The sequence below is a fragment of the Python bivittatus genome, unplaced genomic scaffold, assembly GCF_059951505.1.
Source record: "Python bivittatus isolate LINGU-HERP-01145 unplaced genomic scaffold, Pbiv_v1 ctg000210_np1212, whole genome shotgun sequence".
Lineage (NCBI taxonomy): Eukaryota > Metazoa > Chordata > Lepidosauria > Squamata > Pythonidae > Python > Python bivittatus.
In genome coordinates, this window is record NW_028277053.1 from 4,357,008 (window position 1) to 4,384,944 (window position 27,937).

Genomic DNA, 27,937 nt, shown 5'->3' on the forward strand with positions numbered 1-27,937 from the left:
GGAGCTTCAGCAAGATTCAAGGTCTGTCCGAATCCAGCAGAGACTCGTGTAAATAGACCGAGGAGGAGCGCATTCAGAGTGACTTTTTCCCGGTTGTGTAAATAGAAGCTGCGCCGGATTGGATTGGGACCTTGAAAGCGAGCTCAGAGACTGCCGAGGGGCGGGGATGTTGGGGGGGAAGAGGGGCGGGAAGGTGGGGCAGATCCACCCGGCGCTCCGGGCCCGGCGTCTCTCTCTCTCTCTCCCCACCCCCCGCTCCGCCTTTGGCGTCCCCGCTCTCCGCCCAGGCTCGGAGCTGGGGGGGGGGGCTCGCTCCGGGAACCCCTCCGAGGGGCGATGTGCAATGGATAGAAGCGTAGTGTGCGTTTTCCCTCCTTTCTCTCTCTCAAACTTGCTCCAACCTCTGTCGAGTTTTTTTAATCGATTTGTTTCTGGCTTAATTGACGGCGTCCGTTTCCTTCCCCTCTTGTAAACGGTTGATGTAGCACAGCACTTTAAAGGCGGGGCGGCGATTGGCCCCAGCCGGCCTTGGGCGGCTCCCAAGGGGACCCCACAGGCACAGCCCACCGCCTCGGACTGGGGGGTTATCCCACCCCGAGAAATTCCAGCCTGCTGTCAGGTGGTTCATGGACCCTCCCCAATTTCGTTTCGTTTTAATAAAAACCGACTTTGAAAGAAGCCCCCGACTTTGAGCCAATCGCCTCGGCGCGCCCGGGAGCCTCGCTTGAGCCGCGCGGCCGCCCTCGGGAAGAGAGAAGCCTTTGGCCCAGGACCCGCCGGGCCTTTCGCCACAGCGCAAAGCCGGCAGTCGCGTCGCCTCGTCGGGCCCGGAGAAGCGCCCGGATGAAGAGGAACCCGGCTCGTGAGAACGCAGCCTTCACTGCAAGCGTGGTGGACGGGCAAGACACTCGCGCTCCCACCCCGCGTCAGGCCAGACTCTCCCGCCTCTCCAGGTCGGGACCTCCGCTCATGACCCTGCCCGCTTCTCTCCGCCGGTGATCCCCCCGCTGGATCCGCAGGGAAGGTGCCCGGGAGGCCGGGCCAAAGAGGAAGGTCCTTCCTGGGCCGCGGCGCCTTGACCGGCCCCGACCGCCGCCCCGGGGCAGAGCCGCTCTGACCCGCGCTGTCCTTTGAAGGCCGCCGGCCGGCTCAGAGGCCCGCTTACAGGTAGCGACGCCGGCCAGGCTTGAGGGCTCCCCAAAGGGTGGGTGTCACCCCGAGACCCTCTCGGTGCCTCCGCCGCCGCCGGACGGCCACTGGACCCCTGCATTTTCTTGGGTTGGGGGAAGATTTTGGGATGGGTTAGACTGTTGGGGGTTGCCCACGGGAATTTCCCCCCTCCAAGTGGTGGATGTTGGACAAAGGCGATGGGGGGAAGACAATTCGGGTGATTGGCAACCCCAGAGGGATGGGAGCGGGAGCTGGGGCACCGGAGGGAGGGCTCCTGTTTCCTCCACCCTGTCTTCACAAGAGTGTCACTCTGAACATCAAAAAGAAAAGCCTAGATCTAGGGAAGATTTCCTAGATCTACAGAAGATTTCCAGGGAGTGGTGCTGCGGGTGGGGGGGGGAGGGAAAGATGCCCCAGGGTCCCAAATCTTTGCAAACTATGTCCAGGTTTTGCCCCTTCCAGAGGGGGCAACAAGGGGAAGGGCAGGAGTGGGTGGGGAGAGCAGACCTCATCCTGTGTGTTGGGCCATAAACCTGGGCCTGTTGGAACCGAAGGCAGTTGTTACAGATTTGTGTTTTAAAGTCAAACTGTTTACTTTGAGACTTTGGGAAAGAAGTGAATGTGTGGTTCCGAGAGAGAGAGAAAGAGGGTGGAAAAAGCATGTCTGTGCAGTCAGATTGCACGGTTATTTATCAGATAGCCCTTTGATTATTATGAGTTGTCTTTGCAATGCAAAATTGTCCTTTTCTAGATCAGCAGTTATGCAGAAAGAGCTTTCTTACAACGTGGGAATTACCTTCCTATCAGTGTTGAGGAACTAATGCTCTGAAAACAACTTTCCCCAGCTCAGCTGTCTTCATCTGCGTGGACCTTGACTGAATGCTGGTCTATGACCATAATTAACTTGAACTGATGTCCCAGGCAGTGTTGTAACTGCTGAGGGCTCCTAGAGTTAAACCCACACACTATGGGATGCTATCCCCCTACAGGTAGTCCTTGGGTTACGACCACTCGTTCAGCGACCGTTCAAAGTTATGACAGTGCTGAACAAGGGGGACTTACAACCAGTCCTTGTTGCAACGTCCCCAAGGTCACATGATCATGATCTGGGTGCTTGGTGCCTTGCTCATGATTATGACATCACAGCAAGCCACAGTCACATGATTGTGATTTTCAATGTTCTCTGCTGGCTTCCCACAACCAAAGTCAATGGGGAAGCTGGCAGGAAGTCGGAAGTCACTCCCGCTACTTTTTTGCCCTCCTGTGCTCCGTAGCACCCGCCCATTGCACTGCCCCGCAGCACCTACCCTTGCTCTGGAGTGTCTGCCAGCAGCACCCTGCGGCACCCACCCATACTCCGGAGTGCCTGCCCACAGCACACACCTGCTGGCCTGCTTGCCTGGGACTCACTCCCGCCTCATCCTGCTTAACGACCCACACAGTCCTGGGGTTATGATGACAACTGGGACTGCCAGGATTGCCATCGCTAAGCAATGCAGCCATGTGATGTCATGCTTTATGACTGCATTCCTTAGTGATGGAAATTCTGGTCCCAACTGCTGTCATAACCCGAGGACTACCTGTACCTTTGGCATCCTCTTCTGGCACACATAGGAGCAAAAGCTAGCCAGAGAGGTCTCCAAAGCCAAGTTGAGGATATCTTTAGATTAGAACTGGCAAAGTCAGAATTAATCAGCAAAGAATCTGGGTCAGTTTGAACAGTGTCCCTCAACCAATTGGAAATAATTACCTGATGGGTACAGATACTGGGTTAGATCCCTTCAGACTCCAGGTAGATGCACATCTGGAGAATGGCACTGGCTTCCACCACCTCTCTCGGATTGGTGTTAGCAGAGACTGTGCTTGCACACTTGCTAATTTAATGTAGCATCAGCATCTGTGATGATTGCACTGCTGTGGTGATAGGCTGAAAACTTTGACTCTCCCTGCTAAATGATCCTTCCTTCCTTCCTTCCTTCGCAACCATTAGGAAGGAAATTGCAGGTGGCAGTTCAAATGTGGGATGTGATCTTTCGCAGTTTCACAATAAAACAAGAGCAGGTGATCTTTGGCCAGTGGCACATTTGATATTTGGAGAGCATGTTGTGGGGGTGCTCACAGAATAGCTGTGATACATACATACCGTTATTGTGGTCACTGACCGGAATGCAACAATCAACAGCAGATGGAACAAAATAAAGCAGTTCGTTATTAGGTCATTGATGTGATCAAGCAGTGTTTGGTTTTACAGACAATGTAACAAAATTTGACCATGTTCATAGAAACAGAATCATACTGCTTTGGTAACAACCACACATAGAATAAATCAGAATTGCCCTGGTACTTTATTAAATGAGGAGGGATAAGATGGGCCCTTGCAGGACATGGGCTATGGTTTCGACAGACCCTTCTCTGCAAAGGCACAATCTTAGCTCGTGAGATTTTTTTTGTATCTGCATTCAAGAATCACCATGGGGAGTGCGTTAAAGAGCGCTAAAGTTGGTCCCCTCCAGAATTTAGGGATAGTTGTATGGTGTAGAGATCTTGCTGGCCTAAAGAAAGGGGCCTGACTGCACAAGAAAAGGTTCCTGGGTAGAACTGATAGATCCAGTTGGGCTTCCAGATCTCAGACATGTCCCTTGAGTGTGCTATGTGCTTGCTCGCAGAGTAGAAAACCCTCCATAAAAAAACCACAGTATTGGAGGTTTTGCAGAACTGTCCTATTCCATCTTGATTCATAATTGTGTGCAAGGAGATAAGAACCCAGACCTTCTGAAAAGAACAACAGCTTCAACCAGTATGTGCTATGCACCATGAGCTGAGTGGTACTCTGAAAAATCATCCCCAAATATTTAAAGGTTTTTACTTGTCCTACAATCTGGCCATTTAACTGCCAAATGTGCATTCTAGGTTACTTAATGAAAATTAAGATCTTTGTTTTGGAATAAATGATCTCAAGTGTTTCCTCCGAACAAAAGTTGGCTAGGGCACTCGGCTCTTTTGAGTCCAGTTGGCGTTTGTGACAGAAGCACTACATACAGAAAGGCTGCGATATGCCTGTTGACTAATTGCAGAGGAGGTACCTAGTTATTTTGCCCACAGAAAGGTTATATACAGATTAAACAAGAAGGGTGCCAAAATATATCTGTCTCACTCCTCTTCAAGTTGGAATCTCTTTAGGATAATGGCCTTGTGTACTGCAATAAACCTTCATTCAGGAATTCTCATAGAAAGTTATGCATTGATAACAGTATGTGTCTATCTGTAGGAGAATGTATAAGTTTATCCCACAACCTTGTTCTGGAAATGAAATCAAATGTAGACCTAAAATCAGTGAATGTGGTGTATAGTGCAGAACCTCTTTTCGATGAATATTTTTAAGCCCGATGCCGCAGCATTAGGCCTGGTCAAAGATAGAAGTTCCAGCTCTAAAGCCTGCTTGCTCATCGGCCAGCACATGCTCTAAATTAATCCATTCAGCCAATTTGTTGTAGAGATGTTTAGCATGGAGCTTACTTATTAGGCTTAGAAGGCTGATGCAGAGAGTTGGAAGACAGTTCACAACTACCCTTTTTATAAATTGGGCATTATGATGGCTCGACCCCAGACCTTTAGAAGTTGTGCGGTACAATTAATGTAGGTGAACGGGGAAGGAAGTGGAGGGGTCCATCATTCCAAATCACTGTGTATGATTTTGGCAGTAATAAAATAGTTACCTAGGGCTTTGCCAGGCTTAAGCTATTTGAGGAGGCCTGACACAGTGGCTAATCACAAAACAGGCACAAGGAAAACAGGATGCCCTTTACCATCCTAACTTACCTGCGTGTGTTTCTGGGCAAGTAGACAAATTTACAAGCCCTGCTCTGAGGTGCAGGTCTCTAGCATTGTTCCCCACTAAGGATGCCTACGAGGTGTAGCTGAGGCCACAGCACTTTGGGAAATAAAGATAATGCAGAAAGTTGGTGGTTTGCTTTGTGCTAACTTCCCACTGGGAACCAAAATCAAAGTGAGTAGGTGCCAGTGGAGATCTCCATGGCCTCTGGGTCTAAACTAAAAAAAGGGCAGGGCTTTGACTGCATGGTTGGGGCTGCCATCTTAACTTTTTTGACCCCCTAACAGTTTGCCTCTCCTGGAAATAACAGCTGGCATTTGGGCACGTCAGTGGAAAAGCCAGTTCCATTCATTTGTATTCACTGAGCATGCAAATATCTCTGACTTGTTGGTTTTGCTCTTTGAAAGACAAAATAGCCATCCAGGTTTCAAGTGGGAAAATGAAAGGAAGGAAGAGGCTGATCCCAAACCGAACATAACCTTCAGTTTACTTGTTTATTGATGATCAGCTTCTACTAATCTATAGATAGGTATACTGTAGATAGAAAAAAAGATCTCACTGCTGCTGATTCGGCATTCCCAGCATCAGCCATGCTGTCTGGGGCAGCTGGGACATATAGTTCAGTGTAATCTGGAGACTGTAGGATCTCCACTCTTATGCTGCAATGCCTGGAATATATGCAAGGGAGATCTATTCTTTTGGATTCTTACATTTTACAGCTGCTGAAGAGTTTTAAAATATGAGCCCCCCCCCTTTGTGATTGGAGTACCAAATCCCATCTCTCAGGCAGTAGCTTTTGTGGTTCTAACCACTGCTGAAATGTCACATCTCTGAAGCATTAACAGCCAAACTATTGGAATGTGCATAATTATTGATAATTATGCAATTTGTTGCTGATTGAGGTTTCTGGTATCTATTTTAATTAGCTTCCAAAGTTCTAATTATATAAAATGAAACATTAATAGGAAAAATATGGTGTCATTTAAAGCAAAACCAAACTGTGCATATCATATGGTGCGTTAACTTTATTGCACATCACACAGCTGCCATCTAGTGATCACAGCACAGCAGTGCAGGCACTGATAGCCTGCTTGGGAGGCTTTGAGCAAGTTTCATATGCCACCAAATTCATGTTCGCTCAGAAACAAACCTGAGCTGAACGGGAACTGATCGCATGTGACATGCTTCTCTTTGGCACTGAAAATCTTTGGCCAAATCTCAGCTTTTCATCCCAGGTGAAGTAGACTGCGGACTGCTGGTGTACGAGTATGCAAGCATCCGAGCTACAGGCAGAGTTCCATCTGGCTAGCTGCGTTCCGAATAAAATATCATAAGGAGCTCAGCAGGGAAACTGCTGCTCCGTCGCCATCTTAGCTCCCAAAGTGGCCGGGATAAAACCTAGATCTGATTTAATTTAAATTTAATTCCAGAATAAATGGAACTGTATCTCCTAGTTATATAATTTCAGGTATGGCATTCTCCATCTCCCCATAATCTGTGGTATATATAAAATATTTCTATCCTACATTTCATGATTGCTCACTTAAACTCAACTAAATACAATGAAATGACTATTCCCCACATACTTAATAGTTTCTCACTTCTCTCACAGTAGAAAAATACAAAACAAATTCTGTAGGAGATTGGGAGTTTTCCAGAGATGTCTGCAGCCCAAGCCCTCAAGTGTGGAACTTGACGAAATGATTTTCAGAGCTAGAATTAACTGCTGGTCTGGGATCAAGAACTTCAAGCAGATTTTGGAAACAGCTGTTCAATTAACTAAACACAAACCATCAGAGAAGACCTATAACTTAGTGGTACCTCTTTGTATCCCTGAAATCTCCAGCTAAGACCAGAAACACTTTTTTTCTGAACCACTGAGAATGTCTGTTGTGCTTTGCTAAATAGTCCTAGGACCTGGTGGTTCCTGTTACAAGCAGGCCCTGTTGCATCAAAGTTTCAACCATTAATGCTTGGCATCTCTCGACTGACAATGTGCCATTAAACTGGTGCCAACTCTTATTGATCACATAGATGAACCTTCTCCAACCTTGCTCTTTGGGTCTTCTAATGTAACTGAGTCCCTTTAACTTGTTGCTGGTCATCATTTTATTTTCTTCCACCTTTCCCAGCATTAGAGTCTTCTCCAGAGAGCTAGGTCTTCACATAATGCACCCAAATATAAATTGAGCTTGGACATTTGTGCCTCAAGTCAGAACTCTGGGTTGATTTGTTTGATGATCCATTTGTTTGTTTTCTTGGCTATCCATGATATTCTCAGGAGTCTTCTCCAACACCAAATTCAAAAACATCAATACTTTTTCCACCCTGCTTCTTCAAGGTCCAACTTTTGCTTCCTTAGACTGTCACAGGGAAAGCCACCACTTGTGTGATTCTAATCTTTGTAGGTATAGACACATTACAGCATCTGAATCTCTCTTCAAAAATCTTCACGGCTACTCTACCAAGTGCTATTCTGTAGAATATTTCTTGATTCCTTGTTCCTTTACTGTTAACTGTTAATTCTAAAAGGTATAAGCTATCCACCACCTCAGTATCTTCATTGTCAGTTCTGAGGCTGGTTGCTGGTTGTCCTTTAAACAGAAGGACTTGATTCTATTTTTTTCATTATGCTCCTTGACTTTCATTACTAGAGCTTGCAGATCATTTACATTTTCAGCTAAGTAGTATCAGTGTAGTGCAGGTTATTAATGCGTCTTCCTCCAGTTTTAAAACTACACCCAGTAGTTCCAATCCTCTCTCTCTTAATGTATATTCAGCATATAGGTTGAATGTATGAGAGAGTGTATAGCCTTGGCTCACTCCATGGAAAATCCCCAGAACCACTAGAAGGCAGCAAAGAGCAAACATCCAAATGTTTGTTTATTTTTCAAATTTATATATGCCACTCATCTCACTGTACAAGTGACTCTACGTGGCATTACAAGTAAAAAAACTATAGCATCTTAGAAAAGATATATTGGTTAAAAACTACAAAAGGTTACAATTAAAAATAAAAGTGAAAACTACAATGCAGAAAAGGTGGAGAGCGCTACCAGCCGCACCCAGTGCTGTGAACCCCCAGCGGGCCCCCGTGCGAGCTGGCAGGGCCAGGTCTTGAGGCCCTTTCAGAAGGCCAACAGAGTGGGGGCCAATCTCACCTCAGGGGGCAAGGGGTTCCAAGGGGCGGGAGCCATGGCAGTCCAGATGCTTGCAGTCCAGATCTGGTAGCCTTAGCAAAATATTGCCAAATGGTGGAGATCATTCTGAGTTAGGTGGAATCGACTTGATCCACGGCCCTTCCCTGTGTTCTAAGCTTCTTTTTGATGTGTTTAGCTGCAGCCTGATCTGCACCAACCAGTCTGGAGAATGTGCAGACCAGGCAGCATTAAAGGGCCAGTAGAGGCGTTGGCAGCCATCTATAGCATTATGATGAAACTCCTTAATGAACCATTAATTTAAATATAATTTCAACATAGCCACCTGCTCAAAAGATATTCTGTGCAGGATGCCAAAGCTTGTAACATCCCAGACTTAAACAAACCAAACCAAAGAAAACCCAACTGTTATATGGGATCAGTATTTTCACACCACTTAACGCTCATTAAAATGTACTTTGCTGACTGTAAGATGTGGTTTCAAATGACACAACATATTAAGTGCTTAATATACTAGAAATTATGAAACTGATTTACCCAGTGCAAGATGAAATAATTAGAGAGAATGAGATGTCAAGGGCTGACAGAAGGGAATGCAGTGCTGTTGAGCGCCCTTAAATAGCTGGAGGGAGATAAAAAGGCTGGAGACATAATAACACAAAGCCACCGATACTTTCAATCTGGACTTTAAATAAAAAAGAGATCTGGAAGTACAGATAGCGATCTGTTTCCCAAACTGAACTAAATTCAAGGGGAGGGAGGGGCCCAAGGTTTGTCCTGTGTTGTGTTGGAATCAGACGCAAGAAAAAAAGACCACGCAGGCAGGGAGTCTGCAGGGACGAGAGGTCGGAAAAGCCAAGATGGCCGTTGGGACTTTGATCGCATGGCTGTGCCACCATCTTGACTTTTGACCTCCCCTTTGCAAACACCCGAGTCAGCCAAAGTTCCCCATGTTTGCTGACTAGAGCCCTTATTAAGGGCAAGCATAATATGCTGTACCTTTCTGTGGCCATGTTCACACTGTACATTTAACTTGGTTACGGAATTCATTCTTTTTCTGGGTTCACATAATCCAGTAAAACAAATACATTGGGTGCGTGCAACACATTAAGTCACATAAAAATGATTTATTAAGTTAAAATCAGCCAAGCATATTATGTCATGGATGGATGCAGCTCTTAGGCTTCAACTGACCTGTTGTGCGAAACTAGCTGGAATGTGGGTATTCTATGGGTAAAAAAGTAAAAATGGCCACAACTGTGTGAGTATGGCCACGTTCTTGACTTTTCTGATTCTCCCTGCCTCTATGTGTGTGAATTCCTTCTTAAAAATAATCAGATTGGTCACAACATACAACAAAATCAGAAATAAGTTGATTGTTGATCAGTTCAATTAATACAGTGTATGATCAGAGAAATAAAATGTATCTATCGAAGTGAACTCAAAAGCATGTTTGGTGGAAGAGGCTAAAAAGCACTGTACCATCCTTCACGAAAGCAGGCAAAATTAAAACTAAGCTTCACACAAAGGACCCTCTCACATTTTTCAGCAGAAGGTCAGGGTGAGAGAAGAAAGGAGAGACTTCTCTCTTGAGACTGCATTCCAGGGTCCCTGAGTGCCCCCACAGAATACGTGATGCTCGAGTTCAGCCATTTGTGCATGTCTGGGGTGCGTGTGAATGTAGAACCTCACGCCACCTCCTGGCTAGTGAGTTGCGTTTACCGCCTTGTTAACAAGATGGGCAAGCTTTTATTTAAACACTAGATGAACTGAAGGGAATCTTTGGAAGATGCACATTCAAAGACCTGCTATGCACCTTTTAAACCCTCTAATCCTCTTCACCCAGGCTCTTTCAGTTTCAATTACTTTTGTGATTTTACTGTTTCAAATGAGTATTATCATTTATTTTATATTTTATTGTTTGTTGCCTTGAGCATGCTATAGGTAGCAATATGGGACCTAAACTATATAAATAAAAAAAACAAACCCTGATATAACTGGTGGCAGGAATTTTAGCTTGGCTCCCAGGTGGGCCTGCCCAGAGGCTCTTCATGTATCCCTGCAGCTGGAGGTAGGCAGGAGTTCCTGAGATGTGGGACCTCTTCTTCTACAGGCCCACACTTTGGAATTCACTCCCCCTAGTTTCATCTCTGAAGTCACAGGAAGACCCTTCCTTCTGCCAAGCCTGAGTCTTTGAAGGTTCTCCTGTTGGTAGATCTGGAGCAGCCTTCTCCAAACGTGTGCCCTCCATATATGCTAAAAAACAATTCCCATCCATGCTGTCTGGGGATGATAGGATAGGAACTCTGTGTTCTAATACATTCACTTGTGGTATGTTTTTTAATTGGAAGGCAAGGTAGCATCTAATTGTTTATATAAATGCACCATTCCTTTCCTCTCATTGCTGGCAGGAGGACAGATCTAGAGAAGGAAATGAATTTGAGAGAATTTCAGAAATGAGCTTATGGCTGGTCTTGTGTCTAGATGAAGCCTTCTTCTCTTCCCAGTCTCCCACTTGAGGGCGTTGTACCCTAAATCAATGTGTGAAAGCTAGGTGTTTCACCAGGTCTGTTTTAAATCAGGGTAATTTTATTTGTATTTATTTTATTGATTGATTCAGGTGAGTACATAGTATGTAGTGATCTTCCTTTTTTATTTTATGCTTGTTTACAACAGCAACTTCTTTTAGGGCAGAACCCACCACTTATTCTCCAGACTTGCCTTCCTTGAATGAATGGAAGAGGAAGTACAATAGTCTAGACCAGTGTTTCTCAATCTTGGCAACTCTAAGATGTGTGGGCTTCAACTCCCAGAATTCCTCAGCTAACATGGCTGGGTGGGGAATTCTGGGAGCTGAAGTCCACACATCTTAGAGTTGCTAAGGTTGAGAAACACAGGTCTAGACTCTAGACTAGAGGCTCAACTGGATGTTTTGACTGTTAGCAGCCACAGTTGGCATTTTTTGATAGGGCAACAGCTGACAGAAGTGGGCAGGACAATGTCCCATATACAAGCACAACTAAGTAACTGGGGGGGGGGGTGTCATGGGGCAAAAAGGCAGAGGTTGATTTTTGCCTGTTTTTAAGTTTCCCAAGCTTATTTTAGGGTTTACACTACAGTTTTTGTATGTTTCCTCCTCCAGATGGCAGGAAACAATGATGCTGATAATTGGCAACTGTGGTTGGGAGGTGCTCAAGGGGTCACATCTGGTTCTGGAAGCTCAGATTGCCAACTCTGATTGCCATCTAGAACAAAATGGTCAGCTGCAATCCAAGGCAAGTGTTTCAAAAGAAGTTGCCTTGAACTGCATCAAAGCCTGAGTCTGCCTTCCCCAGTATCTCTTCTGACAGCCAGCAAATCTTCCATCAACTACTCCCCCACATCTTTCCAACTAGAGATGATGTGAATTGAACCTTGAATCCTCAGCAAGCAGCAGATATTTTAGCCTGGAGCTCCAGCATCAGCTCCTCTGATGGGGTCAAGCATGGTTTGCATCTTAATCTTCAGCCCAGAGCTGCTGCCCCAAGGAAGTATACCTGCAAGCAGAATATTTTCCTGAGAAAGCTTTCTGGGATACTGATGGAAGCAGTATTGCAGTATGGCACCAGAAGGCAGCCAGAGTCAGAACAACTTGGCAGATGAATGTGGGAATTAGGGCCAAGAACAAGTGGCAAGATAGTCTTAGGGAGACTAGGAGTAGGGACATGGGGAATTGAGGCAGCTGTAATTGAGGTAAGTCTGCTAAGAAGCAAATTATGAACTTTGAGAAGTACTGGTTTACATATGGCCTCAGACCCTGGAGGAGACTAATATGGGATGTGCACCATCAGCAGGAATCCAGGTAGCTAATGTTAGGCTAGGACAGGACCAACAGAGGTCCAGGTGCAAACTCTGCAGGGGAAGTATCTTTTGTTTAGCTTACCTCCACGTAACAGTCTGAATGAGATATTGGGAACCTGTGGTCCTCCAGTGGGTAATAGAATAAGGGCTGGGAACTGCAGTTCAGCCACATTTGGTGGGCTAGAAATTTTCCATCACTGTAATAAGGTTTATATCCCATTCTGTTTTATGAGAAATATCAAAATGCCAGCCACTGGCTTGGAGTTTAACATTCCAGCCTTGTGGAGCAGTCTCTAGGTGCAGTCTTGATCTCTGCCAGAAACTAATGAAGAAGGTTTGGAAGTCATAAAGCTGTGGTTCCTTATTTAGAGAGGTGGATACAGCAGTCAATATTTGAATCAGTTGGCTAACTTCAAAGTGCTGTTCTTCAGGCTGGACTCTGAACTGTCCTGGGTTCTGCTGACTTCACTTCATAGTTGACTGGAGTTCTTGTTTCAGAATCACAGTATAAGAAACTTGCAGCCTGGGCTAAACAACAAATCAAGTGAGGAACACCACACAGACTCAAAGGCTGATGATGGAAGGAAGAGTCCTCTTTGTTGGAGCTGACCTGTGGATGTAGCAGTTCAACTATGTAGCTCAGCCATCTCCAGAGTCCAAGGCTGTACATTTCACTGTGAATTTATGAGGCCATTCAGTGTCACAGTTGGGGCTTGGCATTATTTCTCATCTGGAGGGTGGGAGAGAGAAAAAAAGCACATAATAATTAAACCTCTCTAATAAAAATTCCAGACCAGCAATTCTTGCCAAGTTTCCCTTAGGAGGCCAAATTAGCAGCTGCTTTGAAATTTCTGGCCTGGGAGGTAGAGGCTAACATTTTTAATCAAGGAAAGGATATGTTGGACTCTTTTAGAAGACCTCAATATTTCACCCTTAATGAAAAATAAAAATAAAATGGCCTCTTGATTAATTAGTTCTTGTAATTTGAAATTTAATTCCAGCAGAGTGGATTTCTGAGAGAGAGGCTAAGGTGCATTTGTGTAGAAGACAAAAGCTCCACTGTGCATACTCTCTTCCGCAGCCATGGATGTCTGAGGAGAGGAGGGGGAAAGGGAACTTTGTACATGCTCCAAAAAAAGTACAAGAATGGGGACAATTAGTCACTGTCCCCAGATTTAAACAAGCAACAAAATTGCTCAAAATCTCCCAGTCCATCACACCATGTGAGATGCAGGCATGGAATGGAACAGTTTCAAATGGTATCCGTTTGGCAGCTATGATATCAGCAAAAACCTCCATTACCCTTCCATACTTAGCCATGGAACTTTTGAACCAAGATTCTTGGTAGCTGCTTCCCGGGGCTTCGACTTCCTGTTGCACTGGCAGAAACAGAAGTGGGACATAATGTAGTCCAATGCTTTTGGCGTGCAGGTTATCACTGATGGAGCAGAGGTGCTGAAACTGAATGGATACACTCCAGCAAACAGAAGCAAGGGTCCAGGTGACTCAAGGGCCAAAGAGATTTCACCTTGCCCCACAGATCATCCGAAATAGTCTTAGCAATACCTCTTCATAGTGAGTTCTGGTCTGGTTATGGCTCACATCCAAACTGCCTTCCAGATTACTCCTCAACTTTGCCTCCAGAGAGGCTGCTGCTCCTCTGGGACCATTTGACGTCCCCTCCCCCCCCATTTTCTACAATCTCCCTTTGATCTTTCCCTTCAAAGGCCAGGAGGACATTTTGTGGTTTGAGATGAAATACAAAGTGAGGCCTCCTCATGTTTTATGACAAAAGCCAACTGGATTTGCAGTTGAATCTTTTTTGTGGCAATGGAAACAGCTTTTCCCAGTGCATTTGAAAGCAGACAACTAGCTTAGAGGCTCTGGAGCCATCTCCCAGCATCTGTTGCCTGAGGCAACTGTGCAATTCTGTCTAACGGTAGGGCCGGGCTTGGTTCCTTTACTTCTTTTTATCTGCACAGCACTCACTGTTTCTTGGCAAAACACAAATGATCCGCAGAAATCATTCTTTGCGTCCAAGCCTTGGGGGCTCCTTTAAGCTTGTGTGCATAAGCACAGAATTCTGCCTCTGCTCTCCAGCAGCACAGCAGGAGTTATCTGGCCAAGGTTTTTGCAGTCCTCTAGAGGTAGAAAGCAATAAAACATAATTATGCACCCTAGGTCTGCTATTATACCAAGTTACTTTCTCTACCTGCCAAAGGACTTTTTATTTGATTTTTTGTTGAGAACTAACTTGTTATTTCTGCCCATCCTTAAACACATCCTAAATATAAAGAAAGGTGGTGTATTATTATCTTTTAGGTTCATAATATTAAAATACATACTTTATAGTGCCTGAGGTATCAAGGGAATGGGGGGGGGGTTCTCATCCTTTCCTGTCACCTAGAAAAGGAACATGTTGCAAACATAGGCATCTTAATGCAACAAGACGATGAATATTTTAAATTCTGAAAACCTGGCAATAAAATGATCCACATAGGACATTTTGGTTTTATTGCCAGATTAGTAACCCTCATCCAACTGCTGGGCTGATTAAGCTCAGCATCAACTCTCCCTGCTGTATTCTCAACTCTGGTTTCACACTTCCACCTCTTCCACCTTACCCCCAACAGCCCTTCTTTCAGAGTCCGTTTCCTTGCTTTTCTTGCAGACCAAGGCTGATGTTCTCCTTCTGAGGTCAGAGGCTGCTGTGTTGCATGACATTCTGGCTCCCTTCGGTCACACACAGCAAAGTACGACCCAAGGATTGTTCTGGTGCCAGAGGTGTACCAGGGTGCAGGCTTGGCACATTGGTTTGGACTGAAGTGCTGGGATATTCCTGGATACCTAATGCAGCTGAAGTATGAGAGATCAGAACTGAGCCTGAGGCTTCCAAGGTCTATAGCACCTCACCCATTCCAGCCAAGACTTTCAAAGGAACATCTCACAAAGTGTATGCATAGCCTGGGACACACAGTTATGCTCATTATCTGCTATGTGCATTCTCCAGGAAACTTGGTCTATGGAAGTTCCTCTTGCTAGCTCTGGACTGCACATCAGAGCAACAAAAATATTTGGGGAAGCTCAATTTGGGACATGCCGTTCTCGGGCTCAGCTTTTATTGGAATATATAATAGGAACAATGCCTATTTTTCAGAACTCCAGGAAGCCTCTCTCCGCCCTCTACTGAGAGAAGCAAAAGATCTTCCTGCTGACCAAATGTCCAAGAAACAAAGATTTGCTTAAGAGACCAAATAATCTTGAACAGTTCAGTAACTGAGCTTTCAGAATCCAAAGATTAAAGGTGTAAAAAACCTGAGCAAGAATGGCCACCTCTGCCCCCCTGAATCCTCTCTGGCTGTAGAGCTCAGCCACAGCCAGACTTTTCAGCAGCAAAGAGGACCAAGCCCTGAAAGTGGCTCTCCTCTCTCCCATTCTAAAGCCATGAGCTACAGGAGGGTCCATGAGGGGAGGGGTAAACAAAACCCCTCAAGATGATGGCTGCAACTTTGCAATTAAAGCCTCACCCCTTTTTTACATGCATCGTTTATATTCTGCAGACGCCTCTGCTTTGCACCTTCCCTGCTCCACAACCGTCCTTGCAGAGATGAAGAGCCAGCTGCAGGTTTTCTGCCTGTTTATGTGTATATATACTTTGGAGAGAGATATATATACAAACACACACACACAGAGTCACAAAGTGGACATTCATAAAGCTGCTTTAGCCATAATACAAACTCACTTATCTCCTCTCCTTTGGAAACACCTGTCGTCTCAGGTGAGAATGGCTCTACCCCTCACAGTCTTCTTGTAAAAACTAGGCTTTGGGAATTGAACAGCATGGTAACATCGGCACAGTTTTCTAAAATTGTATTATGCTGTATTATTATACATTGTTGTTATACTGCTTTATTAATTTTGGAAGCTGTACATTGCCTAGGGACCTAGCTAATTAAGGTGATAAATAAATCCTGTTAATAAAATCAATAATTTGTAAACCAACTAACTGACTAAAAAAACTCTTCTTATTCCAATCAGTTCAGAGATGATAGAAGTGAACCACATGATAAATTTCATTCTATAGGTTGGTCTCTATGCAAAAGAATAAATTGATATAAATGCAACATCAGGAAAAGCAATAATTTAAAAAACCTGTATGTCACAGAAACTTTAAAGGAAGAACCCATTATAAGACCACTGAATTACCATATGTCAAGATACCATTACCTCTGATTCAGCCTATGTCTTGAATCAGAGTAATGGCTTTTTTTCACACTATGGATTAACAGCAGGATGTTTGTGATATCATTAATACTGCTTTATGAATGAGCACTGGTAATACTGTATACATTTTCCCTTTGATCTCAGTGTTTATACAATCTTCCATATAACTCAGTTCACAAAACACTTAAGATGTAATATATCTGTTAATCTTTAATGTACCACAAGACTCTTTGTAATTTTCACATGGAATACAGATAAATGATGTACCCCTCTTTTTAATAGATAACCTCACCATAGCATTTCATGTATTATATGGCTTCTTAAGGCCAATGAGTAAAACTCTGCCAGGGAAAAATATTTTTCTCGTTTATCAGTTCTTAGTAATTTGTTTTATAGGATCAGAATATAACATTATGTTCTGTAACAGCAGAGCACTGATAAGCATGCTGTAATTAACTGACAAACTATAATTAACTGACAACCGTTTACTTATATTTATTTTAGGGACAGATTGTCCTGAACACCATGGTACTCTTAAATCAAACCTCAAAGCATACAATGTATGAATCTTACATTTCAGCTGCAGATGAAAGATCACTATTTCCCATCACGTTGGTCTCTATTTATCCCCCCTCCTGCAGTGAACTGGTAACCCTACTGCTTCTCAGCATAGAGTTATTAGTTCCCTACAAATTTCAGGTTCATCTTGGTTCTGAGACTGTCTTCCTGTCCAAGGACAAAATGCTTTCCTGGGAAGTTTAGCAGTCCATCGGACCAATACTCAGATTCTGAGAGCACAGATAAATTTGGGGATTGTTAAGAGTTCTTACATGCACCACAGAGCAGTAACTAAGGACTCTGATCTTAGAGATTCACTTTCCACCTTCATTGGTAGAGGGCACTGAGTATATTCCAAGTTGGAGGGAGTAATAGCTTTTGGCAATTTCTTGCCTGAAATGCCCAGACTTGTTTCTTTTGTCTTATTGTTGTTTCTGATCTCATTTAGCAAATATTTAGAGCACTACAAAGCAAAACCTAGATTTAGGGATGGTAGGAAAGAGTGGGCATCCTACAGTGATGTTCCATTATAACAATTTCAGCTGTATAAAGTAACCACTGTCTTCAGCTCTAAACTCAGAAGTGGTAAACCATAGAGCGAAGGTTGCTATGAATTCAGTTGGCAGGATGTACAGCTAACTGGGCAGAGCCGTGCATTAATTCACATGTCGCACCCACAATTTGGGTTCTCTGCTTCATACACCAACATCTCTTAAAATAAACACTGTTTACATTTAGAGGAGCATTATGGTCAACAGGAATAATCTACAACTACTAATATTTCCCATCTGTCCCATGAGAAATATGAGCATACACCCCACATTTTCCCAAGTAACTAAGCACTGTACAAGTTCTCTAACTGGATGTGAAAATCAATGATTATTTGAAAGAATTATAATTTTCACTTGTGAGATAAAATAAGGCTGAGTGTACTTTTTGCTTTTGCTACCATGTTGCACAAATACACATTTATACCAACCATGCTTCCAAACATTGGTGAGAGAAGAGCCATAAAATCAAATACAGAGAAACCAAATATACTGTAAAGAGTTCAGATTTTTTTTAAGAAGCCAGAGACTCAACAGATTAGACAGAAATGTCCTCAGAGAAACAAAGCTGCAATGCAAATAATACTAATGAAGACAACTGTGAAATCAGAGAGTCCAATTTGTGAAGGGCATCAGAAGCCAGGGTTTGAGCAGGTTTCCTGGGGATGATGGTAGGGATGCAGTTTGTTGTTATTCTTTCTTTCTAGGAGGAAACTAAATGCCATGGAAGTATAAGAAAATACATTCTGATTGGAGGCAGGATCTAAGCTGTGGTACAAAGATTTACTATAGAATATATGCACCATGAAGATAAATTACAAGCCTTGGAGACAGCTTATGCTGGTTGCTGGGGAAAGCAAACTGGCCTAAAGCTATGATATGTTGTTTTCCCCATTAATCCTAACTCCACTGCTTCGTTGCCAGTTTAAAGCTCAGAACTATGACTTGCCTCGACATTTTCTAAAAGTTTCCACTTAAAAAAAAAGGGGGGGTGAGCAAGAGGAATAAAGAATATGACTTGTTCTGTATCTAGAGACAAAAGAAGAGGCAAAACGTTATTTTTGAAGGAAAATGAAGATTACAAGGAGGAATTTGTCGAGCTTGGAAAGAAGCTCTGGATTGATATTTCTAGAGCACTTGCGGATAAAAAGCAAAAACAATGTTTAAAATTCACTCCGTGTTCCAAGTCATATTGAAGCTTTGGCTGAGCTGAGACCATAACCTTTTGCTGGGATTTGTTAAGACCTATTATCTCAGCAGGTGAGCTGTTAAAAAAAAAGAGTAGAACCCAGCCTGAAGGCAAAGCATCTCGCTGCCTTCTTTTATTTAACTTATGTAAGTACAGTCTTCTGGAAGAAGTTCAAGGGAGCGCACATAGCATTTCTTTACTTCACCTTAATGCAGAGCAGTAGGAAGCAGTTCTGTGATTCAGAACTTACAGTTCTACTCCATGCTGAACTGCCTGCCACACATAGTTAAAGAGCAGGAGCCTGGCAGAGGGAAAAAACAGACAGCGTGGTAACTATAATTCAGAACAACAAACATGATTGATGCTACGGCTTAGGGCTATGCATAATAAATATATAGCTGATGCTAAATGATTGAACACAAAGAGATTCAAATTCAGATTTTTAAGAGCTGATCACTCTGTGGAAGAGAAGGCCATTGAGGAACAATTGCAGGCACCTGTACTGCCTCCCCCCCCCCCCATTTGAGCCTTCTCCCCAGCATCAGCACGGCAAAGTTGCTTACAGGTAGTCTTCACTTAACAACCACTATAGGACCAGAAAATTGATCGTTAAGCAGGGTGGTCTTTAAGCAAATCACATAGTCATTAACCGAATCCAGCTTCTTCAATGGACCTTTTTTGCTGGAATTTGCTTAACATCCATGGTGATTCACTTAACGACCACAGTGATTTGCTTAACAACTGTTGTAAAAAAGGTCACAAATCAAGATCACATGACTGCGGGGTGGTGGTGTGATGGTTTGTGATGGTCATAAGTGCAAGTACAGGTTGTAAAGCACTTTTTCCGAGGCCATCACAAGATGCAACCTTGAAACAGGTGGGGAAGGAGAAGCACATGTTTTGGAAGCTGTGCAGTAGCAACAAACAGAGAAAGCAGCTAAATGAAAGGCAGCATTTTTCCTTCACAGAGACTGGATGATCAAGAGGAAAAGAAGTATAAAGGCAGAGCAAGGAAAAGTGCAAGTATAAAAGCACAATGTGGAAAGTTGCACAAACTCTACATGCTGGCCAGTAGCAGAGAAGAAAACAGAAGAAATTCCAGAGAGAAGAATTAAGGCAGAACAGTGTAAGAAAAAAACATTGTTATAGAAAGTTATACAATACAGTATAGTATAGAGGAAATACTGTAATAGTAATTGAATAGTAATATAGTAATTGTTATAGTAATAGTAATTAGCATAGATGTAGAAGTAATAGTATAGAGTATAGTACAGTAATAGAATATAGTATATAGAAAATTGTATAGTATTAGTAATAGAATAGAATATAAAATAGAGGCAATAGAAAACACTTGTAAGTTTCATATTTCACTTTTATATTTTGGATAGTTTCCCCCCCACCCCCAAAATAAAACATCTCCCCAGCCCTTATAGGGAGTTATAAACATCCAAGTGTCTAGGGTCCAGTGCTTTTGGTGGATCTGTTCAGTGAGTCGATCAAACTGGGTATAGTTAAAAAGAACCCGTGACCCACTCAAAGCTCTTAGACTGGATGTTAGAACTGAAGAGTTTGTATTCTTCCTAATCAAATGGAGACCATGTCTTCAGCCTTCTAGCTCCCATTTATCAAGGGTCTGTGCCACTGCAGGATTTCCAGTATCAGTCTAGATCTAGTATGTATCTTAATCTCATTCCAGAAGAGGCTATTACAGACCATTTCCATAAACACTGGAAGCCTGAGACTTGAAAGGAAGTCTGCATAAAAGTAGCCCACAAAATCTCATTTTAGACCTCCAGTGGGTGTTTCACCAGCCTGCTGTGCTGATTCGAGTGAAAACTTCTCAATACTCTTTAAGCTGGGCATTCTATTGATTTCTTAAGTGTTCCACTCTGAATGTTAAGAATTCATGGAATTATACAAAAGGTAGATGCGATGACTGCAGAACATTCCCCTCACACCAGGTGTTCCTTGTTGTGGGTTATCATGGCTCTGCAGATGGGGACATTGGTGTGGGCATCTGCATCAGAACTAAACTAATTTACTGTTGCTTTCAGTGCCTGGCATGTAGATGACATTCTGGGATCTCAAGTTAAGGGGTCAAAATGCAACAACTATTTGCTGTCTAACTTTGTGGTGAAGGTACTTGTTATTTATCTTTTAGCATTATGGATGCTCAACAACCCTTCCATGGATTTTACTCAGAATATTAATAATTTTGTTTTAATTACTTGTTCTTACTACCCGGATGCTTTGTGTGCCTGAATACATTTTTATCAAGAATTCCAACCCCAATTAACCTGCTTGTCTGATTTTGGAGCCTCATAATTTTTTTAAAATAAAACAAGTGACAAAAAGTTAAAGATTTATAAGATCTGAAGAGAATCAGAGTACTGAGAGTGACAAAACTTAAAACTGCTATTTCTGTTACTTTGTTTTATTTCATCCATAAATGGATGTACGATGCACTCTTTGGTTATCCCTCCTTCCCTCAGGAGCTCTGTATGCGCTCTGTGAGCAGGGGCATCCATGAGAGGAAGGGTGTTTTTGAAAAAGTCAAAATGGCAGCCTTGGCCATGCAATCAAAGCCCTGCCCCATTTATATGCCCTGTGATGCATGTAAAAAAGGGATGAAGTTTTGATCTCAAGCTGTCACCATCCTGACTTTTTTGACCTATCCTGTGGATGCTCCTACAACATAGCATGAGACTGCTTCTCTCTGCTCCTTGATAAGGCAGCTTCTAAATCTACTGATCACTGTTTGCTTCTTTATTACCTTTTACTATACTGTACTATTTTTAAAAGCTGTGCCATTTCGAATTTGCTATTTCGTCTCTCATATAACTATATGACCATGACCTTATAGACTCACCTCTTCTCAGTGTACTGTGGCTGACCCATCTGCCCAGTAAAAGCAGGACAGTTGGCATTAAAGCAGAAGCTGATTACAGGAAAACTGATTAGACACTCAAAACGCCACCATAAACATCTGTTTTAAGCCTTCTTTATTTCAGTTAGTAATGTCATAGAGTTTTTGGGTGTAAGCCAGAAGTTCTCCTCTTGGTCACAGAACACACATTCAGCACACTGTGACCCAGAGGCTTGATTTATAACCTCCTGAAATCTTGAGAATTGTCAAACATATCCATTCTCATATTTCTGCTAGGCATGATATGAAACTACAGTATAGTAAAAACTTGCAGCACTGATTGATCTGAAACAGACAAAGCCAACACTGCTAATTATATGGCAGTAATTACCTGAAAATTATGTTTGTTTGTGCAATTGTGGATGCTACTAATTTTGAACTTCATTTGGTTATGCCTGAATTGGTGGTCACATTCCCTCCCTGAATCCACAGTTGTCATTGATCACTGTTTACCATCTCAGCTGCTAAAGAGAAATCTGTCATTATTTGTGTGGAGCACTTTTGCTTTCTGATCTGCTCCACACCCCATCCATTCTCTCACAACTAAACAACTGCAGCTAGGCATGAATTCACACTCGACTCTGACTAGTTTTTATGGAAAAAGAAAGCTCAGTCACACTGAAAGGATGTCTTAATTATAATCTTCAATTAATTACTTTCACCAATCCCCCTTTGGCAGTTTTCTGATCTTGTGATGTTTTGCTGTTCTGTTGGCATTTCAAAAGAAATATGAACCAAGAATGAGTTTAATAAGTTCATATTTGTAATCGTTTCCTGATGTAACTATTGTGAAATTCCCCCTCCAAAATGGCAAAATATGTCTCCTTCCAGACTGAGTGGGTGGGAAACATATGAGAATGCAAAGTTATCTTTAAACTTCTTGTGGAAAATGACAAAAAGTTAATTGCCAAATTATTATTAATTATTCTGATGTTTGAAGGCTTGCATGCAGTGAACAGGGTCAATCAAGACCAAGTTCAGGATGTATGCAGTTATGTAAGAAGAACACTGCTATGTTAATCTAACCTTGACATCCTGTTTCCCACAATGGCTGATCAAATCTAACATATAGAGGAGAAATGTAGTAGGTTTCTACTACCATCACCTCTTGCTGGCTTGAATTTCCATTCTTCTTGGTCCAGATGGCTCCCTTCTTCTCTGCCACTCATTCAAACAGCTTGATGCACATAAAAAAGGTGCACAGCTTTGAACATGTGGTTGCATCTGCTATCTTGACTTTTTTGACCCCCCCTGTGGACAACCCTCTATTGTGGCCCTATGACCTCTTCACACACACACACACACCCCGTGGACACATTTGCATTATGGCTCATGGAACGACATACCACCTGCAGTGGCTATCTCCTTCCCCAGCATGCTTAAACTAATATGAGATGCATGACATTCTTGCATCCTTGGAGAACGGTTATAACAACTGACATAGAGGGAGGAGTTCTTACCCTTCTCTCCAGCTGTATGTTAAGGTCCAGATGAAGAAATCTTATTTCATGAAAACTCCATTAAGGTCAAAGGAAGCTTCCCTTCTGGCAGGAGTAACAACTTCAGGAGGGAAGGGAGATTTACTCCCAGATAAATATAGGATGAAAATTGTACTGTACTTTTAATGTTATTACTGGAGAAGTATAAATGCGCAACCAGTCACATTAGGTTAAATTCCTTCATTACAGCTAATCCACTGAATTGTCTTGAAGAAAATGTGTAAAATTAATACTTTTCCCATCTCTTTAGGGACAGACATTCATATTATATTAATAGCATTGCTAAACTCTTCCCTAACTCATAGGGATGGAGGAGAGGGGCTACAAATGTTAGCACACATTGATTGGTTAATGTATTGTAACCTCATAAAACAAAGAGGTTTATGAATATGTTGTTGAATATGTTTTAAACCTTTGAAGATGTTTTGCTTGCATGGGGTTGCAATTAAAAAGTGACTAGATAGTTTATCTTTACAATTCAGATTGCTAACACTAATTCATTTTTTAAGCTGCCTTGCATTTTTTTTTTTTTTTGCTGTGAAATAGCATTGGAAACTAAGGACTGATTTTATGTGTTGAGGCATCCTAATTTTTTTCTCTTGCTTTTAAGCAGGCAAACCTTCTGCAAGCTCACATTTCTAGTCTTTGGGAGAGGAGGTTTCAGTCAAATTGTTCCTCTTTTAGCTTGTCATCTCCTAGTTTAAGCTGTCAAGATGAAAGGCCACAAAAGAAGGAATTAACACATGTAGTACCTGTGACAATTAAATGCATCACAGTAATTAGTATTTACTGTACAAATGACATTCATATTCCAAGCTTTAATTAACAGAGAAAAAAAAACTATAAGAAACGTATTTACTTATCATTATTATTTCCCAAAGTCTAACTGGTTACAACACTTATTAAAAAAGTGAAAGCAACTGCTGATATGTCCCCTAGGATTGCAACAGCCACAGGAGAGCTACTTTGAACTGAAATCTGCAAGATTACAACACAATCCTATATATTGCAAAGAATAGTAAACAATCTTCTTAAACATAACTCTCAGTGAATTAAATGGATCTCAGTCCCAGTAAGTAGGTGATTTGTGTTCTTATTCTTTTAAACAACCAGATCCTAGGATTATGAAGCATATAGTTATTATAATGGCTCATAACTGCAAAAAGATATGGTTAGGATGATTTCTGATGAGAATGATAAAGCAAAATTTAAAAGCAGAATTATCTTTTAACACAGATAATATTTATACCCTGCCTTTCAGAATAACAGTTTTCCCAAGATGGATTACAAACAATATAAGCAATTCCTTTAAAATCATATCTATGGTATTTTTATTTACAAACTTCCTTCAAGTAAGGTGGTGGTGCTAATGACCTTATGGTGCAAGTTCTTCCTTTTCTCTTCATGGACCCTTTTCTATTAGACTCTTAGTGATGGCTACCAATATGTTCTCCTTACAGCCCTAAAGACATACAAGTTTTCTAGATATATTTCCAGTAAATTAAAAATAAATTGCCTGAAATTATAGGACAGTAACATTATCAGCCATAATCTAACAACAAATATATAACCGAAGTTATGCAATCCTTTTTGATAGATTTATAAAATATTTTTGTCCAATCTATCAGCTTTCAGAGCAGCATTTCTGCAACTATTATGTGTTTTACACAAAAACTATTTTTGTAAAATTGACCATCCAATTGACCTCTGCCCACAGCAGCCTTTAAAAAATCATCTAGTCTTGGCATTGTTCTAGCCTTATCCTTAATTGATTTAAATGATTCTGTCCATTGAATTGCAACTAAAAATCAGCAACTTTCATTAGAGCCCAATTTCACTTGAAATTAATGAAACTTTAAAAATTCTTGCGCAGTTACATAGCATGAAAGTTAGATGCCCTAGAAAAAAAGACAGTGTTATACAGTTCCTGGTACACTGTGGTTGGGATCACATTGCTATATCATGTTTTGCTGAACTGTGGTCAGTTGAAAAAAGCCGCACTTGGCTTCACACAGCATGCTAAGTCAAAACCAAGCCATATTATGATTTAGAGCAATGTGTTAATTCAGCCAGCTAGTCATGTATAAGTGGCTAATAGCTACATGACACAACTTTTGGGTCCTCATGTATACCTTGAAAAGTTTGGAGCCAGAGTGTCATACTGCCAATAGTATGGTACAGCTGCTATTCAACTGGAGAGTGAATGAGTGCGATGCCATTAAGTTGGGTCTGACTCTTGGTGACAACATAGACAAATGTTCAAAAACTTGACCTGAATTTAGTAATGATGTGTAACTCTTCCAAGGACATTCTAGTAATCTCTTTGATCCTGCCCATCCACCTTATCTGTAGTTTTCTCTTTATTCTAATTTATTCAGCCATGCAAAGAACAATAATTTTTTCTAGCTGAAGGTAAAAATGTCCACAGGGACAAAGAAAGTCAAGATGGCAGCTATGCAATCATGCATGATACATGTAAAAAAGGGGGGGGGCTTTGATCATGTGAGCACAGCTGCCTTTTTTTGCTCCTTCCCACGGACACCTGTTTCTAGCACATAATTTGGTTGCATTATATACCCAAATTAGGCAAATTTCTGTTTTCTGATTGATTAGTTTTCTCTGCAGTTTACAAATCCTTAGTTTGAAGACCTTTTTTTTTTTCCTGTTGTCCTCATTTATACTTTACCATAGCACAATCACAGTCTGACAGTACCATGTCCTCTCTTAGCCTCCTGATGTTCCCCTCATCTCATTACCAACCTATTAATGAAACAGCCTAAAGTTATTAGGTGAACTGCTATAAATATATTTTCTCTGTAAAGTATAGCTCTTTCAGAGGTATATTTATTTACTTACTTAATGTACTGTATTTATATATGGCAGTAAAATCTGTACTGCTTTAACTTGGAAGCTATATAATTTGTTGAAAGTGTGTTCAGAGCTATGCTTTGGGAGCTGTGTGCATGGATTTACCCTCTCCATTAGAGCTTTATTCTGGGCTTTCTTTCGTATCTCTCACCTCCCCCCTCCCCTTAGTTTTGACATCAAATTCTTTCCAGTAAGGCAGAAGAGACAGTAGAGATTAATTTTATTTGGGGAAGAAGAGAGATCATATTAGCCCTCTACCATTTTAACATCGGATACACACAGTATGCAAAAAAACCCCAACACATTAGTTCTGAGAGTTCCCCTTGAGACAAAGTGATGTTATTACCAAAACAAATCTTCAACTTTAGAGGTGTATACATAATTTGTTTAGTTCCTGGAGACCCTAATAGTGTTCTGTTTGCTGGAGTTTCTTCAAGCCCAACTTTATAGATACAGCAGTATGAGAGGATCTTCTGTGTTCCTGTTACAGGCATTTCATCACGTTTATATAGCAATAGCACAGAGGATCTCAGGTCCCAACTGGTGGTAGCTCCTGGCCAACCCTGTCTGAGATCAGAAGTTAGGTAGAATTGTGGAGGACTCCTAAGGAATCTTGGGGTTGTAGGCTTTCTATATATGGTCTCAAACCTCCTCTCCCAAAAGCACCCTAGTTCCATCTTCTTGACTTCATGTAGCTGTTCAGTAGTTACTGCTGCCAGAGTTTATCTTCCAGGAACTGCCCCACTGGGCATCTACCCTCTAAGCCTGGTCTATGACAGGAGTAGGGCTCCCATAATCTCTACTGGCTTTCTGACAAATAAATGGGTAAAAAAAATATTTTTAAATGCAACCTCTTGGTCCTGTGGTGCATATGGGTGTGATTAGAGGTTTTAGCCCTTTTCCCCCACCACTTTTGGAGAAAAATCATTTTAGCAAGACATCTTAAAAAATCAAACTTTATTTAAAAAAAAAAAACTCTCAAGGATATAAGAAGCATGATTTGCAATATTCCTGGCAGGACAGAAGATGGTGGTAGTGCACTACATTGTGAACAAAGAGAGGGTATCCACTTCCGTTTTAGATTTCAGGTCACAAGAAGTTAATTAAAAAAAAATAGCCTGCAATTATACAGAGGACCCTATTTCTGTGGAGAAATAACAACACTAGGCAATAAGACTAAATTAAAACTTGGCACAGCTTTGGACTAAAATACTTACCTGCTGGGTTCTGAAAGTCCTTGGCTCCTCCTCTTCTTGTCAGGGAGAAGGGGCACCCAGATGGCTTGCCAGCCCAGCTGTACCCACTTCTTGCTCTAGTTTCTAGCAGTCCTCCTCAATCTTTCTCCACCAAAGAGGGCAAGCCTGGCAGAAGGGGTGCATTCAGACCCGGAGGATGTCTTACATGGGGGGGCCGGGGGCTGAGGTGTCCCTGCAGTCTCCCAGAGAAGCCCTTAACCCAGCAGAAGCTGCCTCGATTCTCCAGCGCGCCAACCCCATCCCTCTGCGGCCATTGGCTGAGCTGCCGTGACGTCACGGAACGCGATCGGACCAGCCACCCTCTCCAGTGAGCACCCCCGCGGCTGGGACTGGGCCGCGGAGGAGTATCGTCTCCCAGAAGGGCAGGTGAGCAACGGAGGGCCTCGCCTCACCAGGCCGTCGGCCCCAAGGATGAGGCCCCGCACCGCGTCCCGCCCTGAGGGGACGGACAAAATGGCGGCCGCGCGCGCGCCGCGGATTCAAACGCCGGGCGCGGGGCGGGGGCGGGGAAGGCGGTCTCCCGGTGGGGTTCACTGCGCCTGCGCCCCGCGATTCAAGATGGCGGACAGTGCGGAACTAAAGGTAAAGGCGCAGTTGGGAGCCCCCCCCGCCTCCCTCGGCGGCCACTCTCCGCCCCCGCCCCGGGACGTTTCGGGGGGCGGCGGGCCCCGCGGGGGCGCGGCGGCGGGGGCGCCTTCGAGGTGGGGGCGGCACGGGCCCAGAGGAGAGGGAGAGGGAGAGGAAGGACTGAGGAGGGCTCCCTCCCCCCGGCTGCCTGAAGAAAAGACCCCCGTGGGCGGCGCTGCCGCCGCCGCCTCCTCGCCCCTCCCGCGCCCCCGTCGCCTTCGTCCCGCTGCGGGGCTCCCCTT

General features: G+C 43.0%; 1 protein-coding gene and 1 long non-coding RNA gene across 4 annotated transcripts in view; one reads left to right on the plus strand and one right to left on the minus strand.

Moving 5' to 3' along the window:
- Positions 1-10,796: 10,796 nt before the first annotated feature.
- LOC112542205 (uncharacterized) lies at positions 10,797-27,537 on the minus strand. Of its 3 annotated transcripts, none has more exons than XR_003086037.2 (4): positions 27,030-27,537; positions 14,625-14,856; positions 13,990-14,141; positions 10,797-12,730 (listed from the first exon to the last, which is right to left on the minus strand). It is a non-coding gene; the product is annotated as an uncharacterized LOC112542205 (long non-coding RNA). The 3 variants fall into 3 exon arrangements; XR_015795878.1 differs by lacking the exon at positions 27,030-27,537 and adding an exon at positions 18,770-19,028; XR_015795877.1 differs by lacking the exons at positions 13,990-14,141; positions 14,625-14,856 and having other exon boundaries at positions 27,030-27,520.
- The window catches only part of PIAS1 (protein inhibitor of activated STAT 1), an 82,542-nt gene continuing 82,084 nt past the window's right edge, over positions 27,480-27,937 (plus strand). Inside the window, exon 1 of the mRNA XM_088139234.1 lies at positions 27,480-27,650. Coding sequence (XP_087995360.1) covers positions 27,480-27,650 — 171 coding nt within the window. The remainder of the gene's footprint in view (positions 27,651-27,937) is intronic.